Genomic DNA, 24,955 nt, shown 5'->3' with positions numbered 1-24,955 from the left:
GTTTAATTTAGAAACAGCATTGGACTGTCTCAGCTATATGGCACCTCTAAAAGTCAGTATTTCAAGGTCTTTCTGAATTATTTCCTAACCAGTTACCCGGTTGGGTGAACTTGTTCTATGTAGTTAACAGAACACAGCAGTTAACTGTTGCTGTAGGATTCTCATTTTGGACACTCAAAGCAAGACAAGTCCTGCTCCACGCTCCATCCACTGATACTTTTCACTAACGCTTCACCACTGTGTCATTTAAAACCACAGATGGACTTGGGTTGGATCAGACACCTGTTGGCCCTGCAAGGCAGCAGCAGGGCATGAGCCACGCTCCTCAGCAGCACAGAAATTAAGGCTTTGACCACACGGCTGGAGTTGTTCTCCAGCACATCTCATCAGGATTTCTCATGCTCCCCTGAGCCAGAAGGGAGCACAAGTAGCTGTGCCCTGCAGTCAGCATCCTGCAGTGAGCTCCTTCCCACCACCGAGAGGCAGCCTGTGCCCACGCATCGCAGGCACCAGCAGCACTGCAGCTCCTCTTCCAAGCAAACCCAACCAGAATTGCAGCTGCGGGACAGCAGGGCCCATAAATGTACTTGCTATCAATTCTTAACTCGCACAGTAGGTCAACACCACAAAGTCCTGTGCAGAAACACAGCTGCTTTCAAAAGCATTCAAATGGCACAGGGTAAAATTCAGTCCTAAAAAACACCAAAGTGATCATTTAACTTTTGCCAAGTTCAAATGCAAGTAGTCCTCATTACAAATAACACCATCTATTCAAAATATTGCTAGCTACCAAAGTCCAGGCTCACAATTTAGCACTGTGAGAACTTAACAGTTGCTGCACATCAAATGTTAACCCCAGGTCTCTGAAGCAGCACAGCAGTTTCACTTCAAGAATAGGCAATTTGGGTAAACAAAGTGCAGTACAGGAGCACATGGAATACAAACACAATCAGAAAAACCACGGGTGGTCCTTCACACTCGTATTAACCTGCGAAGACACTACGAACCTTCAGCAGTTAGACTGCACTAGGACTAATCTGGAAGGGAAAGGGTTTGGTTGGTCGTTGTTTTTACTACAGAAGGATCAGCACTTTGGATTGAGTCTTGCTTTAGTTGGCCACAAGCACCAAGTATACAGGTGTTTCTCAGCAAGCACAGCCAGCACAAAAAACAGTGAGGAACAGGCTCGTAGCAATGCCTCTCCACTCAAAGCTCACACCTGAGGAGGTTCAGGCACACCAGTATTTCACTGCTGGGTTTTACAATCAGAGCTTAGCTTGCTCTTCTTCACATTCCAGAGCTCTCAAAGAATACAGTTTCCTTGTCTTTACTGTGCACAGCCAACGCACTGAGAACAGCTCACTTCAATATTTCACAGCTAGAAGTCGGCAGCAGCTGCTATTGCTGTCACACAGAGCAGCCTGCATGCAGCTAACTAGAAACTTGTCATTATTTCACAGACAAAACCACCCTTTGAAACAAACAGCTCAATAGCCTCAGTACAGGTGCGAGGATCTCAGAATGCAAGCACAAGGTGTTTCCCTGGAAGAGAAATACCCTCCATCAGCAGTGCAATGAAGAATGTTGTATTTTGATTTTCGGTGCTGCTGTGCTTTGTTTTTCCAAAGGCAGACTTGAAAGCACACTCGTGCTGTAGCTGGTGAAGGTCAACGCGCCGTATGAGCTCTTTATATTTGTTACAGATACTGAAAGAAAGATTAACAACAAATCTAAACCTCTGAATACCAAAGGATTTACGTGCTAACACAATCAATTCAACTGCAGCAGTTGTAGCCCAGAAAGCAGGCCTCTGAACAGCTGTAACACTGACAATGCACTGGAAGACTGGCCTAACCATGGGTTTATTGGCTCACTTCCACTGAAATTTAATCATGTCCAAAAGCTACGTTCAAATTGGTCTAGTATCTGCGATTAACAGCCCCTGTACCTGCTCAGATAATGAAGATGCATGTACGCAGCTGAAACCCATTAATAACAACTTCCTAATGATGCACTGGATTAAAGCTTCAACAGCATTTTTCTCACTCACTAGACGTGAAAACAATTATTAGCAGGGACAGAAAGTTATTAAGTTCCATACCAGAGGCATTCCCATTAATATTTTCCTAATGATAGATCAATTTAGCCCTATATAAAGTACAACAGACAGTGCTGTCATTACTCGATTCTTAAACATCTAGATGCAATGAATACATTAGGAAGTGTAAGAAACACCCCAAACTCCTCTAGCATTATGTTTTAATTGAATTTGAAGATCTTGACAGGTTTCTATCTTCAGTGGAAACACACTTTCAGATGCAGCAGGGTCTTGTGACAGAGTACATAAGAAGCCTTTATTTACTTCTGATTGGTTCCACAGGGTTAAGTCACATTATACTGCTCCAATATAATCTACCAATGAGTAATTGTTCAAAGAACTTCAGTTCCCACTGCTGACCTTGGACATTAATTTTCTCCCTTCAGAATAGGCAACAACTCGCCGCTTTCTTTTAGTTCCTGTAAAGACACAGACCCAACAATTAGTCACTACATGCACCCTGTGTCACATTAACACATTTCAATAGGAGCAGTTTACAGCTCAGTTCAGTGAGCATTAGGGGGATGAAGCAGATGACCCACTAGAGGTCCCTCTAGACCAAGGTTCTTTGTAACATCGCCTTTAAATTCTATTTGGTACCTTCCAAGCCAAAGAGGAAACTTCCTTAGGGAGAAGAGAAGTCCTCAAAATAATTGTTATCAACTTTACCAGGTAAATCCTCTGGCATGTGCCCTCCTAGATAGAACTGAGCATACACAGAATTTTACACCCAAAAGCTTCCCACAAAGTGAAAAAACAACTACCATGCACTGACAGACCTTGTTATAGTGTGTGCCAGTGACTAACAAGACAGAGAAATCTGTGAGCCATAACTGAGAGGTACTTGCCCATATTATCTGTGTGGTTTAACTCAAGTTCTAAGGCTAACTTATCAGAAAAAAAACTATGAGATGGCTTTAAAGTAACACATACTGTGGAGTATATATTCTTTTCCCAAATCTCAAGAGAAACAGTTCTATCTCAGCTTTATTCCATATTATGCTACATAATAGAATGCATTTTAGAGGGCTGACAACATTCATCTACCCATACAATTTACTGTGAGCCAGCAATGCAAACAGACAACTTAAATTCAAATGCCAGTGAGACCAGACTTCTGCAGCATCTCTGCAATGCCCAAGACTATACTTACTGATCACCGAAATCACCCACACACTTGTTAAATAAATAAAATTAAAGTAATCTATATAATTTAAGTAATACCAGTATTTTTAGAACTAAATGAGATTTATTGATTGCATCTTCCCAAGAGTTGCAGCGTCTGAGGAATTGGCTATAAAACATTCAGACAAGAATGGGCTCAGGAGTATTTGGGGTTTAGAACACTGTGGCTGCTGTTACAAAAATCAAAAACCACAGTAACAGATGCAGATCTATTTTTGTTGCTTCAGGCTGTGTTCAAACAGCTACAATAAACTTTGCTTTTTCCTAGGAATGAGACTGTTTGCTCGGGAAAAAATGTCTCACCCACCTTATTTGAGGAAAGCAATGTCAGAAGTAAAACAAAGAAGAGAACCCTGTAAAAATACACCTACAGGGTAAAAATGGTCTTTACAGTAACAGTAATTGACTGCTGTCAAGAAAATACATTTCACTGCTAAATCTTGGCATATGAGAATGCTAGAGATTTAGAGCTCCTTTCAAGCGTACGTTGAGCTAATGGAAGGCACAGTAAAAGCAACCAAGCCATTCAGTTCCAAGATCATGGGCCACTACCAGGAACTTCTGTATGTTATGGGCAGAAAACATTTTTTACAGTGTTAAACAAGTGGTAAATTTACATTTCGAGGTTCTCCCATTCTTACCTTAACAATATCCAACCCTCCAACGAGTTCACCTTTCACGTACAGCTGAGGGTATGTTGGCCAGTTTGAGTAGGTTTTCAGTCCTTGCCGCACCTAAGAAAAACAACTGTAAGTGTGAGCTTCAACTTCAGTGAAAGCAACAGTGAATTCCACAGTGATGGAAATACTTGATTACCTCTTCGTCCTCCAGTATGTCAAATGTCTCATAATCAACACTAGAAAGAGAGAGGAAAAAAAGAGATGGTAAAAGGAGGGAAAAAGTCAGCTCCTTAGGCATGAAGAACTAACATCAAGTCTAGTTCCATGGCCAGCTTCTCAGTGCACAGAGATAACAGCATAATGTGACACAGAATTAAGCTGTGTGGTCGATGCTCTGACTGATCAAAGCAATTCTGTTCAGTATTAGCTTCAAAAGAATTCCATGCTTTGCAAGTTTTCACTGAGGAGTCATCCAGCTACAGTTACTTCATGTATTACTTGCAAAAAAAAAAAAACAAAAAAACAAGTCAGTGTAAATCTGAGTTCTGGCTGCTTTGTACTCTGAGGTGTCATTCTCCAACAACTGGGAAGCATGCAGCTTCCTGCTAGTGGATAGGGTCAATGACAAGGAATAGCAGTTTGAATAACAACTTATTTCCATGCTGTGCATTGATAGATACAGTTTTCTAGTTATCTAAAAAGAAAAACCTCATCCTAAGATCTAGTTATCAAGACAACTGTTTAACCTCAAACTAGCAGTGCACCCAAAAGACGAGTTTATGCAAAGAAAGATCATACTCATCTCTGACTACAGAAGGAACTGCTTTGAAGAAGAAAATTGAGACCATGTGAGAAGCTCCAAGATTAAGAAAACTGATCATGAGGGATTTCTAAAAGGAGCTGCTTATCCTATTGGATAAGCATAGGATGGAAGGATTTCTTTAATGTCAACAGCAAAAAAAAAATAAAATTATCCACTGTTGCAATAATCTGTTTAATCACAACAAGGCAATCACTATGAAGCAGTGCTGAAGCAGTGTAATATCCGACCACAACTGACACTGTGTCAAATGAATGTAGTAGGGATTCATGCTGTGGGTTTCACACAGGGATACTTCGATACTTCTGAACAAAATAGCAACATCCTGGGAAGTTTTCCACTACTGTTTTTCCCCTTAAAACAGAAGGGGTAAATTAAATCAAAACTTACATACCCAGTATTGTTTATGATTTCTATAATTTGCTTGCTGAATCCACATTTTGCAGACTAGAAGACAAAAAAAAAAAAAACAGATTAAAACATTTCTGCTATGTTTGATCCTCCAAATTCCAGCTCAAGTTACACTATAACTGCTATAAATCTGTTGCTAATGAGACCTTACTGAATAAGCAGTACTGATCCCTTAGATCAGTGCCATCCAGGCTGACCTGCTGGCCATGCTTCTTCGTGTGCAGCCCAGGTCACAGTTGGCTTCAGGGCTGTGAGGACACACTGCTGGCTCATGTCCAGACACCATCCAACAGCACCCCCAGGTCCTTTTTGGCAGGGCTGTGCTTTATCCTTACATTGCCCAGCTGCTATTGATAGTGGGATCGCTGTGACCCATGTGCAAGATCCTGCACTTGGCTTTGCTGAACCTCATGAGATTCTCCTGGACCCAAAGCATAGCTTAAGTTTCTCTGGATGGCATCACCACCACTGCTTCAGTGAGTCAGCACAACCTCCAGGGTTCCAGCGGCTATGAAACTGCTTAGACAAACACTCTCACAAGTGTATTTTCTAAATAGATCTAGCAGGTTTAGGGAGCAAATGTGAAAATAAAATGGAAAGAAATCACATGAATAAAATCAGTCCCCCATCTTTATCACTTCTAAATAAAACACCTGTATACAACCAGCAACTATAATTATTGCTTAGAGTACAGAGAGTACATTCCAATACTCCAATGAAGAGTTTAAGCTAGGTGCCAGTAAGTCATTTTGACAGGAAGAACTGCAGCATCTTCCTGTTCAATAGGGAACAATTTATCCCACAGTTATTTTGAGGACGCAACACAAAGAAACAGACTGAACTTTTAGTTGACAGTTATTTGCTACTACTTTACACCTAATTGTTCACAGTTCTCTCTTTGATCACTACCTTTATTTCCATTGAGAAAGGTAATTAATCTCAGCTCAAAGTCACCAGGCATACATCATTCCATGTGTTAGGAGTGATTTTTTATAGTATGTGGCACTGTATTTTAGTCTCAAAAAAACATCTGGCAGCTTTTTTTTTTCCTCCTCCAAATGCAGTTGTTTCAAATGCATCATAAAAATCCGAGAAATTGAAAAGGATAGGGAATCCAATGCAACAGGTCAAGAGAGGGAAACTCCTAAGAACATGTAGTCAAAGCTGAAGTGTCAAGTAACAGTAGAAGTGTATGCTCCAAGTAGGACAGATACTAGCCACAGCATTCTGAACAGCAGAAGAAAACCCATTAGCTGTGAACGCAATCAATAAGCCCAGACCAAAACGACGCACGCACTTCTTCCATTCATTCCTGTGTTGCAGGTCAATTGACAGATGTCACTATAGTCAGGGAATTTCATGCCTGGCCTGTATAAATGCAACCAGCATTTCAGCAATAAATATTTCAACCTGATAAAACTCTGACTGCTCTTCTCTTTCATACAGAAGCACCAAATAAGAGGACAAATAACTTCCCAGAACCACTGATTTTTATTAAGCAAAGGAACAAGGGAAAGAAGCTGCTTAAGTGTTGCAAAATACTTTTGTAATCTTACCTGTTTGCTTCCCTTCATAAAAAGCATTACAGGAGCTTTGTTTATCAAGCTTTTAAGCCTACAGGAAGGAGGGAACAGGAAGACAAAACAGCTCAGTTATTATCCAGGTGGAAAGATAGCAACTTATAGCTTTATCAAATGCATTTAAAGCAGTGCTCTGAGCACTTCCATTTATATTGTTTACAGTAACTTTAGTCAATAAGACTGAACAATCTTGTTACTTTTAGGCAATAATTGACATTTCTAGGTTGCTCTTTAGGTATTAAATAACAAAATTAGGAAAAACATAGGATACTCCTAACGCAGTACCTTCATTTTGTGATCTATTGACTTGCACACATTGAATGCAATATAATGCTTCTTACTCTCCACGTAAGACAGTTCTGTAGAGTAAGAGCCATACACAGTGTCTGTAAGCCAGGCAATCATCAAAAACAAACCACCACTGAAATTCAGGGATGGGTCCGTTTTGCCCCACTGTGCCCTGGCTGCTTCTGGTTCACCCACATTAGACAGCCTCAAGTCTTTCCTTCTCCTTGTAGGAATTGTGCTCTGTGACAGTTGATGGGAAGAGCTAGCTAAGCCTCCTGTCCTGCTGCTTCCTGCTAACAGGATATTATCCTCTATAGCACACATAGCAGGTGGTTATTTTCTCTAAAATGTCACTTTGCACTGCTCGCGCAAAATGATCCCAGACCACAGAATCCAGGATCTCCCTGAAATAATAATTAAAAAAAACCAACAAATTGCATGTTTGCATACAAAGCTAAAACCAACAACTTTGCCATCCAAATGGCCTCCAGCATAAGGAACAACAGGTACATTAACTGCTAGAGCAACTTCCCCTAGCAACAGATCTGCTCAGAGAAAGCAGCAATTTCCAGAGTCCATTTTCCAGGCTGATTTCAAAAGAAGATGCAGTTCAGCAATGGGAAGAGATCAAGCACTGAGTAAAGGAATATAATTGAGTATTAAATAGATTTTACTACCAATTTCCTTCGTTTTATTAAGTCTTAGTGTTTGACCAGGTAGCTCACAGGGTTTTTCTTACGAGCGACTGATAGCATGAATGTAGTCTGAAAGAGATGTAAAGTGTGCCAAAACTAACTATGAGGTTTGCTACAAAGAGTAATAAATGCATGTCACAGTACTGAACTTCCCAGCCATCACACAAAAACACAGCTCAGAAGAACACTGCATGACACTGCTAAAAAACAAACACCTACTAAATGATGAAGAGCAAACCAGGCAATGAGGATCAGATGCAACTCATGTGGTACTTTTTCAGCCAGGTTGCCTTCAGGTCATTTCTACATCAACATTTGATAAAACTGAGAACAGCTTCACACAGCTGTTCAAAAGCTGATGCTGCTCCTTTATAGAGAAATTTGCCATACCAGCGACACTGATGCATTAAAACACATTCGATAAGTGCAGGACACTGCAAATCAGCTTATCTGCCTCAAGACTAAGCAAAGCAAAAGCCAGGTATGAATTTGATGAAGTTGCAAGCTATCCAAGCTTGCAGAAAGAATTAAGAGACCAGAGGAAGTTTCCTAGAATCAATTTTTAAAAACAACACTGAAGCAATGTAACTTCTAGTCATAATTTAGTCTCAAGCTGCAGAAGTTAAGTTTTCTGTGGTGTCGGTGAGGCAATTTACAAATTACCCTACTAGAGCAACAATACTGAACCTCTACCACATTTCAATTGAAAAGGGAATTCAAAAGTATACAACTGTCCAAGTGCACCTTATTCATGCAACAAAACGCGTTGCATTAAGTTAGCTCTCTGCTGGGATGAGAAGGGGAGAGGAGCAGCAGCAGACTTATCTGGTGGTTTGCAAAGCTCGCTCTTATTTCTTATCGTCTTCAGACAACAAGTGGGAAATCTATGCTTACACATTTGCCTTCAAGGCACAGGCTGTCCTCCTGGTAAATCACCCTCAGTTTGCATGTTTTAACAGCACTATGCACACAAACTAGAAAAAAAAAGCCACACATCCTAGCATCTTCTCCAACACAAGGACCCCTCGGATGTCTGGAGCTGCACTGCCTGGGGCATGTTAGAATTTCAAACAGGTGCACACCTTCAAACGGGAAGGTTAAAGGAGGACAGATTGGTTTCCAGATATTACATGTGATTCAGGATGCTGCATTTCCTACTGATGTAGCATATGTTCATGTGGCCAAGGTGAGAGAAAACATGAACTGAAGGACATGAGCAATCAAGAAAAACGAGGAGAGAAACCTGAGGTTTTTTCCTTACATTAACATCATGAAGTTTATGCCAAATAAAGATAGCCTCAGTTATTAGTGTGCTCAGAGGAGGATTTCTGTAGTTATCTTCATAAATTCTTACATCATTGCCTGCTATCAGAAAACAGTACAAATATAATTGCAAGCAAAGAGCAGCACAGCTTCATACTTTTATATAGAATGATGCTTACTACACAGAAAATAGAACATACTGAACAACTTGAATACAGCAGGAATGCTCACATTAGAAGAAAACTTTGGGTTCTTGAGCAGTTTGATCTCATGGAAGGTCTTCCTGTCCACATTAAGGAGTTTGGAACTAGATGGCCTTTAAAGATGATCTTCAGTCTTCCAAATTTAAACTATTCTAAGATCCTATGATTATCATCTGATAAAACAAAGTACCAATTTGTATAGAATGTATGTAAGAGTGTTCACTTGTAAAACTGAGAAGGACACCTCAAAAATAAGGACCCCCTGAAAATAATGACAGAATACATCATACCTGTCCTCTAACTTCTGTGCCTTGGGACAGACTGTGTCCAGTTCTCCAGAAGCCTCAAGTTCCTAGGGAGACAGGGGAGGACAAAAACCAGACGTAAAACCAAAAGAACCCAAAACCATATGCTTCTCCCAATTACCAGAACTAGAAATTTCTCAGTTTCTAACCTTGATAATATCAAGTCCACCTATTAGCTCTCCAGCTACATACAACTGTGGATAAGTTGGCCAATTAGAGTATGTTTTCAGCCCCTGACGAACTTCTTCATCAGAAAAAATATCAAAACTGCTAAATGAAATACCATGTTTGTTCAGTATCTCCACCATCTGTTTGCTGAAACCTGCAAAAAAGAGGAATTATACAGAATTTTAAGCACTAAACTTTATTCAACAAAAATACACAATTCTCTATTAAAAACCTCAGATGTTACAAAGGAGGAAAAAGCATATTTATTACTGGGATTACAAAGCCTGAGTACATGGACAGCTTGCTAAGTAAGGAATTCACTACATGCAGAGCCACCCGATGGCCTTTGTATACATGCCTGTTGTTCCAGCATGCAACCAAAGCAATATTGAACAGATTCCCTTATCCTGCCTCCTCCAGTCCTTCTCCCTTCAGCTCCCAAAGAAAAGCTGCTCAGTTACTAGAAGAGCACCTTCAGCAGCCTTCATTTTTCCCCTCTGCTTTAATTGCTGTTTCTTCCGCCAGTTACTTATCTCCTACACTGAAAGGAGATGAGGTTGACAAACCAAGCAGGATTCAGGATTCAAACCTGATTGCATTTCACTAATTTAAATTAGAAACTTGGCTATTATTTTGTTTTTAATAGTTTTCCTTTGAGAGCATATCCTTCCCTTCCTTCCGGCCTTTTTAAACCCTACATTCATGAGCACATTATATTACTTTATTATCCCTGTGACATGTGTATAATGTGCTTTGTTTTCTTCTCAGGACACGAAGCCATAGCTCTGATAGCACCTTTTCAGAAGAACATTAAGCACTGGCCATTACAATGCAAACATTCAGATATAACAAATATTTGCAGTCAACCAAAGAGGAAAAAAGATCTCTCCCTTCTGTACCTAACAATATTCTTCCTAAGAAAATCACTTTATATGTAGAAAATCTCACATGCACGACAGTTCTAGCATTCGAAAACTCATCCAAATCTTCTTAAGCTTGAAGAAAAATCAACAAAAAAAATTCATTTTGCAAATAATTCTCCTATGAAAATGAAACACTACATCGATGTTTTTAAAAGATTCTTTTTAAAGCTGCTCTCCCTTAAAATCCTTCAAAGTTACTTTAAAACAAAACAGAGTCACGCTACCCAGGCTGTATCCTTCACATCAACAGGTCCATTCTTTACAGGTTAATCTGAAAAAAACAACAACTTAGAATTGGATGCTCAAAGCCGTCATCATCCACTTAACACTTCCACTATGCAGAGCACAAGTTGCCCTGCAGAAGATAGCAGCCCAGCAGATGTTGCCCCCATCCCTGCAGGCATTCAAGGCCAGGCTGGATGTGGCTCTGGGCAGCCTGGTGACCCTGCACACAGCAGGGGGTTGGAATTAGATGAACATCGTGGTCCTTTGCAACCCAGGCCATTCTACAGTTCTGTGATTCATTCTGTGGATATTTACTCCATAAAGAAAATAGATGAGAAGACTGCAGTAATTACAGCACAAGGATGCCCAGCACTCGATTGTTAGGACTGATGATCAAAACTCCATTCACAACCCCACTGTTTCTCTGCTTGCCCTGCTATGAAAACTGCTAAATACAGAAGAACAACACTGAAATGCTCTGCAGCTCTGCCTCCTTTCTAACACATGATCTTTATCCTAAATATTCCAACACCTCCTGCAGTTGCTCCCATGCTCATCCCTTCTAATGATGTACAGCCTCCTACCTCACTTGTAGGGCTTGCTAAAGTGATCCATGAGAATTTGCCCACAGAACACTATGATGATAATGTATGTTTTATATCTGCCAACTCTTTCTGCTTCAGAGTCAAATGCCCTTGCAATCCCACCAATTCCCTAAAACAACTCCAACAAACACAAATGAAAACCTCTACACAAGTGTTAAATAAAAGACCATGCTTAAAGGCTTTAATAAGGGGAAAAAAGAAATAAAGAGCTTTAAATGGGAAAAAAGAATCAGAGGGCCATACAAAAGTAACCTTTGATTTCAGCTCACACGGCCACCTATTAGTTTTTGAAATATGGATTTTTTACTATAGCTTTCTGCAGTTTTCACCATCTAGAATTTATTGAGATATGAAATAGCAGTGTTTATATGTATGGCATCTAAGTTGCTTTTCTTTCTACAACTGAAGTGTTAAGTTCATGTACAGCCTGAAGTAAAACACGGATTCTGATATTTTTTTTTCCCTTCCATCCATCTGGGAGTTCATTAGTAAACAGCTAAAGGCCGACTGCTGATGGTTATTCCATCACCAATGCATTAACTCATTTCTACTGTAAGAGACGGGGCGGGGGGAAGCTTTATTTTAGCTGTAGGCAACTGCATGCAAACTAGAAAGATTGATTGGTTGCGTTTCATTTTGAAGGGTTATGGTCGCAGCCTTCAAGTGTTATGCTTGGGGACAAAGTGTCAGAGCAGCTTTAGTTTTGTAAGAAAAGATTGAGGCTGAGTTTCTGAAGAAATACATCACGAGCATTGCGAGTAATAATTAAACTGCAAACAAACACTTTAAGCAATTATCTGGAAAAATCACAAGTGCCACTCCAGCTACTGCAGAGATAAAAACAGCCTGAATAAACGGCTTCATCAATGAAGCAAACAAATACTTGCACAGGCCAGAAGAACCTGATGAAACAACACAGCAATCACACACAGCTGCCAATAAGCACTCAGCCTTGCTTTACACTGTGCTTAGCTGGCTTTTCCAGCAAGGAAATCATAAGCTACAGAAGACCTCAAAATCCACTGATGGATAGGGATCCCAACTGCTCACCAACTGCACGGAAGACATCTGGTCTATTCTTTGCACCAAATTGATTCACGTTGCAAATGTCTTCTTTCAACAGGCACGGCTCTTTATTCAATTATATTTATATTATTCCTATTGCTCTTAGAGTAGATCTGAACTATCTTTGACAAAGCGTTACATCATCTCACCTTGAAAAAGGCTCTGTCCTCGGCAGGATGTGAAAGCCAACTTACTGACATCTCCCAGCTACTGCCAGGAGCTGCCAAAGCATTCTAAAGCAAGTATAATATTTAATTACAAAATTAAGAGCCGTAAGTTCAGGTTATTTTCTATTGCATTACGTTTTAACACATACATTTATTTAGGCAAGGACCTCCTGTGCATTTTTCAGGTTTGAAGAAATGCCTACTTTATCATGTTAATGCAAGGCAAGTGAGCCTGTGCTATGCCATTAATCTGCTTTCCATACTGGGTTTACCCCAAAGTAGCACTCCTTAGCTTTGATGTCTAGAAATGCCTTTTTGGTTCGTGCTTCCATGTTTTTTATTTAGCCTTGCAACTCTCCCATCAGTAACTTTAACACACAAAAATCCACAAAGGGCCTTCCTTCTCCCTGCCCAACAGATCTGCCTGGCATTCTGCTCACTGCCCTCTGGGAAACCAGTTCTTCATTCAGCAACACCAGCACAGCAGGTCCACCTGCAGCACTGCTACATCTGCACCCAACACAGCTCAATCCAAAGCACACATCTGAATAACCGAGGCTGCAGGAAGCCCTGATGTAGGCACAAATATATGGAGCTCATCAGAGCACTGCCCTATTACGTAGTTATTATAGGATGTACCAACAGTTGCATTTCACAGATCTACTTCAGAATAAGCCAAAATTCCAATTCCTAAAGAAAACAATCTACAATTCCTACGACCACATCAACTTGCAAGCACTTGTAGTTACACTGTTACACAGCACAAAACTACAGATACATAGATGCAACTTCACCAGCTCACACACACAACTCCTGTAACCCCAAACACGCAACAGCACAACGCACGTGGAAGCCCTGAGATCTGGGGTTATTCCTCGATCTGTTCCTGCTGAAGCGATACTGGCACTTTGTTAATGCAGTGAAAAGAAACAACAGGCTTGAAATTTGAAAGGGATAAAGAGGAAAAACAGACTGCGCAAATACTAACATAGTAGAAGCCTGATGCAGTTTGGGATGCCTCTTTCACGCACTTGTTCCTCTACAACCTTCTTACAGCAACCAACGGTAAAGCAGCACGCAAACATTTAACAGCAGCTGGAATGCTGTGTAGGCACTGAGTGCAGAGGCAATAGGAAAGAGGCACACAGGCCAGACAAGTGCTGGGCTGAGCTGCCAGGCTCCTCCTGCCCTGCCCAGCAGCACCCATCTCTGCAGCACGCAGCCCAGGCTGACACACACCTGATGTGTCACTACTTCTCTTTCAAATATTGTCTCTTTTACATGCAAGTTTTCCTTCTCAAAAAAAGGCACCCAGCCCTGTACTAAGCTCCCTCCAATTACCAGCATTTGACAGACAGACAGTTCTCCTGCCCAACGCATGCAGAGTCAGCTTCTCCCTGTAATTCCATGCCAGTAGGCCCAAGCAGTAGATCCACTGTCACCGCCACTCTGCTCAGCTCCCCCGTCTGTCAAGCACAGGTCGTGACCTAAAGCCACCTGAACTTAATGAAGAGACTCTTATTTACCCTGTGGACCCAATGCTCAATTTCAATAAGCACTGCTACAGACACAATTCCTGAAATACAAATAGCTATCCTGTAACATCCTGCCTGCACAGACACAATGCAAAACAGCAGAAACTGTTTTGAGAGTCACATAGCACGTGTCTGTATTATCTTCACCAAATCAGCGTGCTCCAATTTGCACCTTTCCACACGTAAGTAAACAGTGTATGTGGTTTCTTTCAGGTATTATCACAGAATTGTACACAGCTCTCCCATTCAGTTTCTGGACACAGTCCAATGGAACATGCAAGAGATGGCTACAGAGGCATATCTGCATTTGAAACTTGTTAGCTAAATCTAATACTTAAACCATTATGAGATCTTCCACGTGTAGAGGATAAGCAGCATTAGCACAGCACAAGGATGCCTGGCAGCTGATAGCACATCCCTAACTCACCACACCACGCCACCAGCTCAGATCAATCTGTGGGCTCCTGACTGGGTAGGAGAAGCACTGATGTGCCTCTGGGCAGCAGGTGTTGGACACTTACCGACCACAACAGGGGTGGAGAGTCTCATGTAACAATTTAAGCACTTGTCTCTCTATTGGTTCTGTAAATATTTGCTCATTGCCAGCAGCTCAGCCTGTAAGGAGTTACTGTTTCTAGTTCTTTCCTGATTTTCCTGTTACACTTGTAAATTCCTTCATCTTTTTGGCCCTGCAATATAGTTAGCACAACTGGCCTTACAGGAGGCATGCACACATAGCAAAGGAATCTAATCTTAGACATCTCAGCATCAGCTGCTTCACAAAAGGAACTGTAGACATTGCAATATTTAATCTCCAGACCAATATGGTGAGAGAATAGAGACAAATCATTGCAAGCTTCCCCCCTCCAGTTGTTCTAACCTTTTGGTTTTATAATTTTATAATTATATTGCCACCATCCCCTGAACAAGACAGTCTTCAAACTTCAAGTAAACATCTGGGAGATAAATGATGAGGAATGGTTATTTTCCCACACTGCATTTTGCTCTTTGGTGTTGTTTGTTGGGGTTTTTTTTTTTTTTTTTTTTTTTTTGGGGGGGGGGGCGGTTGGTGGAGAAAAAAAAAATCCAAGATGAGATATAGGGGTTAGAGAGCAGTTATATACATGAAAATAACAGCACAAAAACTAGAAGCTGAAAATTCACTAAGGTATGAAAGAAAAACACTGGTGGGTTAGAAGCTGACTGACAACTGAAAACAAACTGAAGCTGTTATCTTGAGACCTGTCCCTAGAAGGCAGGCAGGCCAAGCAAAGCATCAGTACTGTGCAGCAACTTCTTGAGACCACCTGAGTAGAAAGGCAGCAGCTTCACAGCACCTAACCTTGCTTTTTAATATTTGTTTACCTGCTTTCCTACAGATAAACACTTCAAGTCAGCTGGGAATCAAGTCCTCTTAATTCATGCTCACTGTTTATAGAACTAGGCTTAAGTAAAAGCCTTTCCACTGTAGCAGTCACGCTACTGTCTTTCAGTTTTACCAGCTAGTGTAGCTTTGGTTTCTTTATCCAAAATGGCAACAGTGATTCTGTTAGTTAATTCTTGTTATTCCCCGAATTGAATCATACTCTTGAGACTATTTGACATTTTAACAGGTGAAGTGATGCACAAAATACACAGTGACTGAACATGAGGAATGTTTAAGGATAGCACTGCACATATTCTTCAGACAGTACCTAGTATTTGTGATGCCATTTCCAAAACTGAAGCAAACACACAACAACTCTTTAGCTGCAGGTAAGCAAGGACCTCTATTAATGCTTCTAAGCATGCAAGATACCATCGGGATGCAACTCCAAATCTTAAAGTAGCCTAAAAACAGCACTGCCACATTGAACATGACCTTCAGAAAATCCTTACCACAGCGAGGTTCTTTTGGAGACCCTTTCATAAACAGCATGCAAGGGGCAGCATTGATGAGTTTCTTCAGACGAACATTAAGATCTTCTTTTGCACTGTCATTAGAGCCAGCAGGAACAGAAGTGCTGGACGCATGGCGCTGGACTTTTTTGGTCAGCTCTGGGGCATGAGCACCATCTAATCTGTCAACTTTCTGGGAGTTCTAAGGAAGCCAAAATACAGGCTATGTGAAAGGACTGCATTCAGAACGTGTACTGTCCCAAAAAATAGTGAAACCACCAGATAAAATACATAAGTTTTTGCATTAGTGCATTGATCTTGTAGCCAATCTTTAGCAGCAGCACACTCAAGACCCATACCATTCTGTTAGCTAGCTACCCAACGCTAGCAAAGCTTACATTGAAAGAATGGTAGAGGAAGTATTAAGAACTCTATCATCACAGGTAAATGCACCCCTTAGAGGCTTGTCATTTCTACCAAAAGACTGTTGAGTTTTCTTCTTTTATGTCATGCTGTAGCACTACAGCTAGAGAACATTACTAAAAAAGTATGACAGCTAACATAAAAACTTGTTAAGAACTCCAAAGCAATTAAGAAATCCCTGAAAAATTACACAAAAAAATGCATACAGAAATGATTCTTAGATTCCTCTGGATAGGTCAGATCAGACACACAAATGTTTCTCCACTGAGTTTTCACCAAGCTTCTGCTCTCCTAGCAGCATAAAAAAATATACATATTAAAAGCTCCTTTTCTTCTCAACCTGTCTTCTCTTACCTTAAAGAATAAGAACGTTGGAACAGAACTAATTTCATATTTCTCAGACACTTCAGGCACAGCTTCAGCTTCCAGCTGGAAAACAGCAACAAAGAGAGAGAAAAAAAATAGTTTTATTTTCGTAATCTTCTTTCAAGTTTGATTGTGGATGTCAAACCTGTCTAAGACGTTCTTAGAGATGCTTTATACATTTAAAAAGGAATTTGACACACAAGTTTGTGACATATTTGCATTTAAATGAGACTCGCTGGCGTGTCATCCACTGAGCCTACAGAGTCAAAACAGGTTCAGAGGTTTTTATTTTGTTGCACATTTCAAAAGATGCCTGGAGGCTGTGAGGAAAATTTTTGGTGCACTGGTGACCTAGTAAATTTTCAATCATATGCAGCTACTACTATATTGAAATCCATAAATCATTGACCCCAGTTATGTCATGATTACAGTGCTTATTTTCTGCCCACAGCAATTCTTGCTGTTTGCTCTATTGACTAATTTCAAGGGGCAGTACATCACGAGTGACTTTTGCAGCCTTCTGCAAATTACGAAGCAAAAAGGAGCATTTCTTCAATAAGCTCCTGATGCCTGCTAAATTTTGTTTTTAACTCCTACAATGCTACTGAGCACTGAGTGCAAAGCTTGTTCACATTATTGGTTCTAATTTTATTCAGCCTTCAGAAACACGCCTTGAAATTATACAAGGTAGCAATTCACTGTACAAACATGCCCTTTAATTGACTTAAATTGATGGTTTGCTACGCATGGGCTAAAAGCTTACTGGAGTGACAAGTTTTACAGTACAGGACTGTTTAAGACACTTGCTCTACAGCAGCTGCAGAGTTAATGGTAAAGAAAACAAGTGTTACTAGATATGTTTCAAGGAGAAACCTGTGATCCAGCACCTAGAAGAAAAAGCCTTTCAGTGTTATTCCACAATCCATACAGTGACAATTCAGGAACAAGCAAAAGCAAACAGCTCACAGCTGCCCACACATCTGTCCTCACTGAGCTGTTTTAGAGTGAGGCCTGCCAGTTATTGCAACTGAAGGCAGCAAACATCTCAGCATTTGAGCATTAAAACACGTTTTGGTTCACTAGCTCAGCAGGCTCTCAAGGAACTTCCTCAACACAGAAGCAACTCAATGGAGTAACTCAGAACTGTGAGCTGAAAACTGTAAATAGATTCTAATCAGCTTTTAAGTGGCAAATGATTAAAAGCCATTTCCATAACTGTAATTTTCTTTTTCAGTAAAGTTCCCTACTTACCCAGCTATTTGTTTTCCACTCTGCTGGAGTCACACACACACAGATTTCGCATTTCAATAACTTGCTCATCTTGGTATCTCTTCTCAAAAGACTTTTTCTAACAGTTTCTCAATACAAAACAACCAAGGCAAGGATCTTAGAACGAGGACAGGCAGCAACTAAACTGAGGAATTACATTTGAAAACATTTCAGCAATTACTGTCAGTTCTGAAGATCATTTCCTCATGACTTGCTCTACTCTAGAACGCTCTGGGTTCTGACTGGCAGGGCACTGCCCTGCTCTTGGTTAGCCATCCTGAACCATCTGCTGAGCTAACAGGCTCCTGCCTGGGAAAAGTCCAATCCTGGCTACTCTGGAACACAGAAATTGCACAAAGCTGGCTGTTCCATTACTCCCTGCCTCCATAATCATACAAGCATCTCATTAACAAGAAAAAGTTGTTTTAAAATAAACAGCACGCTGTTGAAGTTCATTCCTTTTCCCTTCCACATTGCTTCTCTAGGATGTGCAGAAGATGTCACAAACATACAGCAGCTCATTGATGTCTCAACCACTTGGTGCTAACACTATCCTCATATCAGAGTGACAATGTTGCAGAAACATGAACTGTCTCCCCTTTAAACATCAAGAAGACTGCTGTTCTTTTCTTCTGAAGCACCACACAGAAAACTAAGAAAAGTATCTATACAAATTCTAGATCTACTTGGCTAACTATCATCATGAGAACAAACAAAACCTGTAGCATGTTTAAAAGGACACTGTTTCTAAATTAACCTGAAATCCACAGATGAAAAATAAATTCACTAAAAATACAGCTGTACACAGAAGGGAAGGACTGAGAAGCTGCAGGCATAAATTTAAAAGCTTATTTGTTAGATAAGTAGCTAACAGAAGACATCTCTTCATTGTATTTTAGTAGACTTACTTTTTTTTTTTCCTCCTTTAAGTGCCAAGATAAATGAAGGTGCTGTCTATAGAGTATCAAGTTTGGAAGGAAGAACTTAAAACTTTTATCCGACACATTTTTTGATGCATCTTTTTCATATATTCAACTCTGTTTTCAAACAAGTCAAAGCAGATCTTCAAAGCCAGCTGCACTCACTCTGTGACATGCCACTCACACATCAAACAGCAGCTCTCCTCTGTTCCCAACACCCTCGGCTGCCCGGCCTCGAGGACTTACCTGCACAAACGTAACCTGCGTGTGTTCCTTTGCTAGAGTGGCCATAACCTCATTCATCTGTGCACACTGGGGAGCCCATGGTGCCCAGAAGTGGACAACTACAAGTGCTCTATTAAAAGGAAAAAAAAAAATAACAGCATTTACTTTTAAGTAACAATTATGCGCTATAGAGGCTTCATTTGTCACAGACACACTTACACAAACCCACATCTCCCTGGGAAGAAAACTGAGTAAGTGAAACTGGGAACATTTTTCTATGACTTACAGAGAGAATAACTTCACTGCTTTCTCAGGAAACAGACCAACACCCAACACTTCTGTTAAGGCAACACAGTAGATAGAAAAAATGTCAGAGTCACAAAGGCCTGGGTTGAAAAGGACCACAGTGATCATCTAGTGTCAATCCCCTGCTGTGTGCAGGGCTGCCAACCACTAGTCATGTACTTTGATGGCAAAGAATCATGCTATAGGAATGTCAGACAGGAAAAAGAATGAGCAGCAAGACTGGAGATGGGGTGAAGCTCCAGGAAGCTGCTCCTGAAACACATGAAGGCCAAGCACTCGGAATCCATCCTCGAGCTGCAACTTCCCCACAGCTCCAGCCAGGCATACCACCCCTCTACCCTGCACATCACCCCTCAGCCCTGAGCCCCAGCTCAGCACCTTCACCATAGCCCTCTCCTCGCAGTGCCACTGCTGTGCTGCCTCTTTGATTTCCCATCAGAGAAAAATGACTACTTTTATTAATGTCAACTGGGACTTTGCTAAAAATTCTTATGCTGAAATGCCATTTATTTCTTCAACTTCTTATTCTTCTTCAAGGTTTTCTTGAATCACAGAATCCTTAGAGTCGGAAGAGGCCTCTGAGGGCCATCCAGTCCAACTCCCCTGCAGTGAACCAGGACACCAAGGCCTGATCCAGCCTGCCCTTGAAAGTCTCCAGAGATGGAGCATCCACCACATCTCTGGGCAGCCTGTTCCACTGCCTCACTGCCCTCCCTGTAAAAGACTTTTCTCTTGTATCAAACCTAAATCTGCCCTCTTTGAGCTTAAAGCCATTGCCCCTTGTTCTATCACCACAGACCCTGATAAAGAGCCTGTCCTCTTCTTTCCTGTAGCTCCCCAGCAGGCTCTGATGACTGTGACAACATATTTGCATTTCATTCTCAACTCTGCTGCCTTCAACTCCCTTTCCCTAACTCAAATACCACAGATAACAGGAGATAAAGAAGACAAACATGTACTATTGTTAATCTACCTGGACACAAGAATCAGCAGATTGATGCCCTACAAGCCATTTTGTATCTTCCACCACCAAACAATGCAAGCTCACTCCAAATTTCCATGGCCTTGCACGCAGCACAACACTGGCACAGGAACAGAAGCCGTGTCACCTGAGCACATACTCTGAATACAGAGCTAAGAGCAACTCAGATGCAGAACCACTGACTTCAAAGACCTCCTTTTCCAAAGCAATTCTAGGAAACCTTGGTAGCAACACAATAGGATACCTAATAGGATCCATCCTGCCAGCCCTGCAAGCTGAAAGGCGAGCTTGGGAGCAGCTGTGCTGCCTGCCCTGGCCACCAGCTCCTCCAGCACCTTTGTGCCACTCCATGACAGAGCACAGCTTCTGCATTCCACCTCCCACAACTGATTTCCAGCACTGAAATCCCAGTAAAGGCTCGTTTTAATGACTTACTCTTTACTTATAAACAGGATTTGACAGAGGTTCCTTCTCTAAAAAAAAAAAAAAACACTCAGGTGTCACTGCTCAAAGGTAATTCTGAAACTCACTAATTCTGAAACTCTGTTTCAGCATGGAAACTTGTAATGTTCTCTTGGATGGAGTCTGCCTAGAGAACAAAAGCAGCAGCAGGGGACAGCAAGGGACAGCACAGGCAGCTCGTGCAGCAGTTCTCTCTCTGCAGAGCAGAGTTCTTCCAAAACCTCTACAGCCACACTTTGGTGAGAACTGAGCCAACGGAGCCTAACACTGCACAGCACACACTGCACACAGCTTTCTTTTGTTGATAAATTCATTCTGTATTTAATTACACTGCCCTCTCAGTGCCAGGGCTTCATAAACAAAGCTTGAAAAAAAATGCAGAAGTAATTTACAATAGTAAGCAAGGAAGAAAATCAGGAGTTAATGAAATGAAGCACATCAATAGTTCTAAACAAAGCATTTCCTAGGTCCAACCAGGATATTCCGTAAGAAATTACCACTACCAAGAAAAAGAGGATGTAACAAATACTGATAGCTTCTCCAGAAGCTTCTCTTCCTGTATCACTTCGGACTTCCTTTAAGAAACTTTTGCTTTCCTGCTTCATAACTTAAGTGAATATTTTGAAATACAGTGACATCATTAACTCTCAATTTCATTTTGATCATCTAAATGTAAAAAGTACATTGATACATAACTTCTAATATCATCCAGACATGACACGATTTAAAAAAAAAAATTCTATGACTGATCACCAAGTCCAACCATCACTCCATCACCACATTACGTCGTTAACAAAAGTTTGGGTTTGTGGTTTCTTGGCAGTAACAAAAAAAAGCCAAATATTTCAAATCAAACAGAGGAAGATAACTGTCAGTACTATCGACTCAATAAGAGCCAAAAAAAAAGTACATGTCAAATAATTAAAACTATTAAAGAGAAAACTGACCTAAGTTCTGGGGTGAATGAAGAACTACCAGTGGGTTTTTCTTGTGGGGTGCTTTTTTCTTTTTTTTTTTTGGCTGCTGAGAATAACTTCAAAATATTGAATTCGCTCCTGAAAATATTTTCATTTCAGCCTGTGTACATGCACAGAAGCATGTGTGTGTGTGAGAGTGGAATTCCTTCCACATCCCCACTCAGCCCCTCTGCAGAAGGGAAATTCCAGAAAGAATTGGAAGTTGCTCATCAAGACTCTTCCTCCAATAATCCTAGAATGGCTTGGGTTGAAGAGGAGCACAATGATCATCTTGTTTCAACCCCCTGCTGTGTGCAGGTTGCCAACCAGCAGCCCAGGCTGCCCAGAGCCACATCCAGCCTGGCCTTGAATGCCTGCAGGGATGGGGCATCCACAGCCTCCTTGGGCAACCTGTGCCAGTGCCTCACCACCCTCTGGGGGAAAAACTTCCTCCTAAAATAATCAAAGCTTCTCAACGTTTCTTTAAGCTGTCATTAAGAACCTGAGGCTGGTAATTTCATTATCCCACACCAGCAATTTCTTCAGTTTTCTCTCCTTCCATGTTCAAAGGCTGCTGATAACTCAGCAGCTAAATGGCATAGAAATGCCATTGACAAAGCAACTTCTATTAACACTCCACACCAAATCCACTTAGACACAGACAGGTCATGAATTAAAGATGTTACAACTGCCACCACGCCTCTGCCTCCCCACAACAAGTGAAGAACATCACCAAACCTGCCATTCAGGAAGGCTCCCAAAGCCCTTTTTGTCTTTGCCACTGTCAGACGGCAGCTCCTCCCTGCCAAAGCCAACACACTGTATGAAAGATGAGCACCTAGGCCTTCTAACTCAGAACTGCCACTGAGTGGTTTGAGTTGGGAGGAACCTCCAAAGGCCACCTGGTCTGATCCCCTGCAATGCATTGGGACATCCACAGCTGCATCACAGCTCCACATTTGGACACAGTGCTCCAGGTGAGGCCCCACCAGCACACAGCAGAAGGGTAGGATCACCTCCCTGAACTACTGATCACCCTTCTTTTGATTGGCTTCCCAGGCTGGGAGGGCACAGTGCTGGCTCACATGCAGCTTCCCATCCACTGTTTGGTACAAATCAAGCACAGCATTTAAAGGTTAGTCAGCTGTGTGAACAGATACCCCATCAAATCAGGTACCACGTGCTACTTCTCACAAGCTTAACCTAGCAGGCTCTGATGACTGTGACAACATATTTCCATTTCATTCTCAACTCTGCTGCCTTCAACTCCCTTTCCCTAACTCAAATACCACAGATAACAGGAGATAAAGAAGACAAATATGCACTATTGTTAATCTACCTGGACACAAGAATCAGCAGATTGATGCCCTACAAGCCATTTTGTATCTTCCACCACCAAACAATGCAAGCTCACTCCAAACTTCCATGGTCTTGCACGCAGCACAACACTGGCACAGGAACAGAAGCCGTGTCACCTGAGCACATACTCTGAATACAGAGCTAAGAGCAACTCAGATGCAGAACCACTGACTTCAAAGACCTCCTTTTCCAAAGCAATTCTAGGAAACCTTGGTAGCAATACAATAGGATACCTAATAGGATCCATCCTGCCAGCCCTGCAAGCTGAAAGGCGAGCTTGGGAGCAGCTGTGCTGCCTGCCCTGGCCACCAGCTCCTCCAGCACCTTTGTGCCACTCCATGACAGAGCACAGCTTCTGCATTTCACCTCCCACAAGTGAGGCTTTTTCCTTACACCCATCCTAAACATCCCCCTTTATGCTTTAAACCATTTCCCCACATCCTACCGCAACAGACCCCGACGAAGTGCCCGCACGGTTCTTTCTCACAGCCCCCACCCGGACTCACATTTAAGAAGGATGGCTCACACAGCACCTTACCAGCACACCCAGCCCGAGGCCTATCGTGGCCTCACGTCTCTCCCCCCCCTCCGGGGCCGCACCTCAGCGCCTGCCACTCCACCCTCCCTACCCACCGAGCCTCCCGTTCCCTCAGCCCACAGAACGCCGCCCCGCAGCCCAGCCGGGCCTCACCGCTCCTTCTGCTGCAGCAGCCGCTGGAACTGCTCCGCAGACCCAACCGTCACCACCTCCCCCGCCGCCATGGCCGCGCCGCAGGAAGGAGGAGCGGCGCGGGGTCACGTGGGAGTGACGGCCGCGCAGGCGCAGACGGGACCGCACCTCTCGCGCAGGTGCTGCCCGCCCCTCTGCGCATGCGCCGCTAGGCTGAGGAGGCGGTGGCGGGAAGGGCGGCCGTCAGTCAGAGCCGTCAGTCAGAGCCGCGGGGCGGAGCTGCGCGCTGCGCCCCTCTGAGAGGCTTTAAAGCCAAAGCTGCGCTTTCAGCCGGCGGTGTGCCTAAATGTGGAAATGACCGATAACCGTAAGTGGTCCTTGCTTATGAAGCGGTCCTGAGGTTGAGGTCAATGAAAAATCTCATATGCCTTTATCCCGATGCTGTTAAAAAGATGCTCGCAAAGCTATCTGTGCTGTTCTCATCATGGGCCACATTGCCAGGAAGAAATGGATAAGAAACGTGGTCCTTCAGAATGGACGTCTTCCTCTGTAGCCTGTGTCAACCACAGCCACGTCAGATAATTTAAAGCCTCACTCCTTAATAAGGTTGGCGAGGCATTTTCAAGGTTCATTTGGAAGGTAGAAACAAGGATTGCTGTTACAAATGTATGGCCCCATTGAGACGCCGGAGACCTAAATCTCCCTAACACGAGGCTATATTTCTGGGCATCCCATATGGAGTATTTGGCAGCACGGTCCCAGGGAAACCCAGGGCTTCAACGACTCCAGACTGAACAACAGGCAGCAGGCCAAATTAATCTGGCAGGGCTCCCACAGTGCCCAGTTGATCTACTGCTCACCTCCAGTTGCAAAGGACTTGGTTAACAGAGGAGATGTGCAAGTCTGGGAGCCACAAAAAGGAGAGAGATGGTGCTGCTCACATTGCTGGCCCAGCCTGAGAATGTTAGTTTGCAAAAGAATGG

At 42.3% G+C, this 24,955-nt stretch overlaps 1 protein-coding gene across 1 annotated transcript; it reads right to left on the bottom strand.

The window, feature by feature from the left end:
• Positions 1–2,242: 2,242 nt before the first annotated feature.
• Positions 2,243–24,093, bottom strand: GLRX3 (glutaredoxin 3). The gene is made up of 11 exons (XM_042863769.1): positions 23,994–24,093; positions 19,259–19,367; positions 16,812–16,886; positions 16,035–16,236; positions 9,618–9,790; positions 9,454–9,515; positions 6,691–6,748; positions 5,118–5,170; positions 4,100–4,139; positions 3,925–4,017; positions 2,243–2,517 (listed from the first exon to the last, which is right to left on the bottom strand). Exons 1-11 carry the CDS (start codon positions 24,062–24,064, stop codon positions 2,467–2,469), a joined length of 987 nt encoding a protein of 328 aa, XP_042719703.1. The 5' UTR covers positions 24,065–24,093; the 3' UTR covers positions 2,243–2,466.
• Between the last annotated feature and the right edge of the window lie 862 nt (positions 24,094–24,955).

The sequence above is a fragment of the Lagopus leucura genome, unplaced genomic scaffold (genome assembly GCF_019238085.1).
Source record: "Lagopus leucura isolate 7727_CA_CO unplaced genomic scaffold, USGS_WTPT01 Super-Scaffold_741, whole genome shotgun sequence".
Taxonomy (NCBI): domain Eukaryota; kingdom Metazoa; phylum Chordata; class Aves; order Galliformes; family Phasianidae; genus Lagopus; species Lagopus leucura.
Note: the sequence above shows the minus strand (reverse complement) of the source record. Positions and strands in the feature narration are given on the sequence as shown.

Bases quoted from the DNA above. Each gene is read 5' to 3' on its own strand.
- GLRX3 (XM_042863769.1), bottom strand. From the start codon at position 24,064: ATGGCGGCGGGGGAGGTGGTGACGGTTGGGTCTGCGGAGCAGTTCCAG. The intron at 16,237-16,811 runs GTAAGAGAAGAC...TGGCTTCCTTAG, and splicing joins CAACGTTCTTATTCTTTAAG to AACTCCCAGAAAGTTGACAG. The intron at 5,171-6,690 runs GTAAGATTACAA...TTTGTCTTCTAG, and splicing joins TTATGAAGGGAAGCAAACAG to TCTGCAAAATGTGGATTCAG.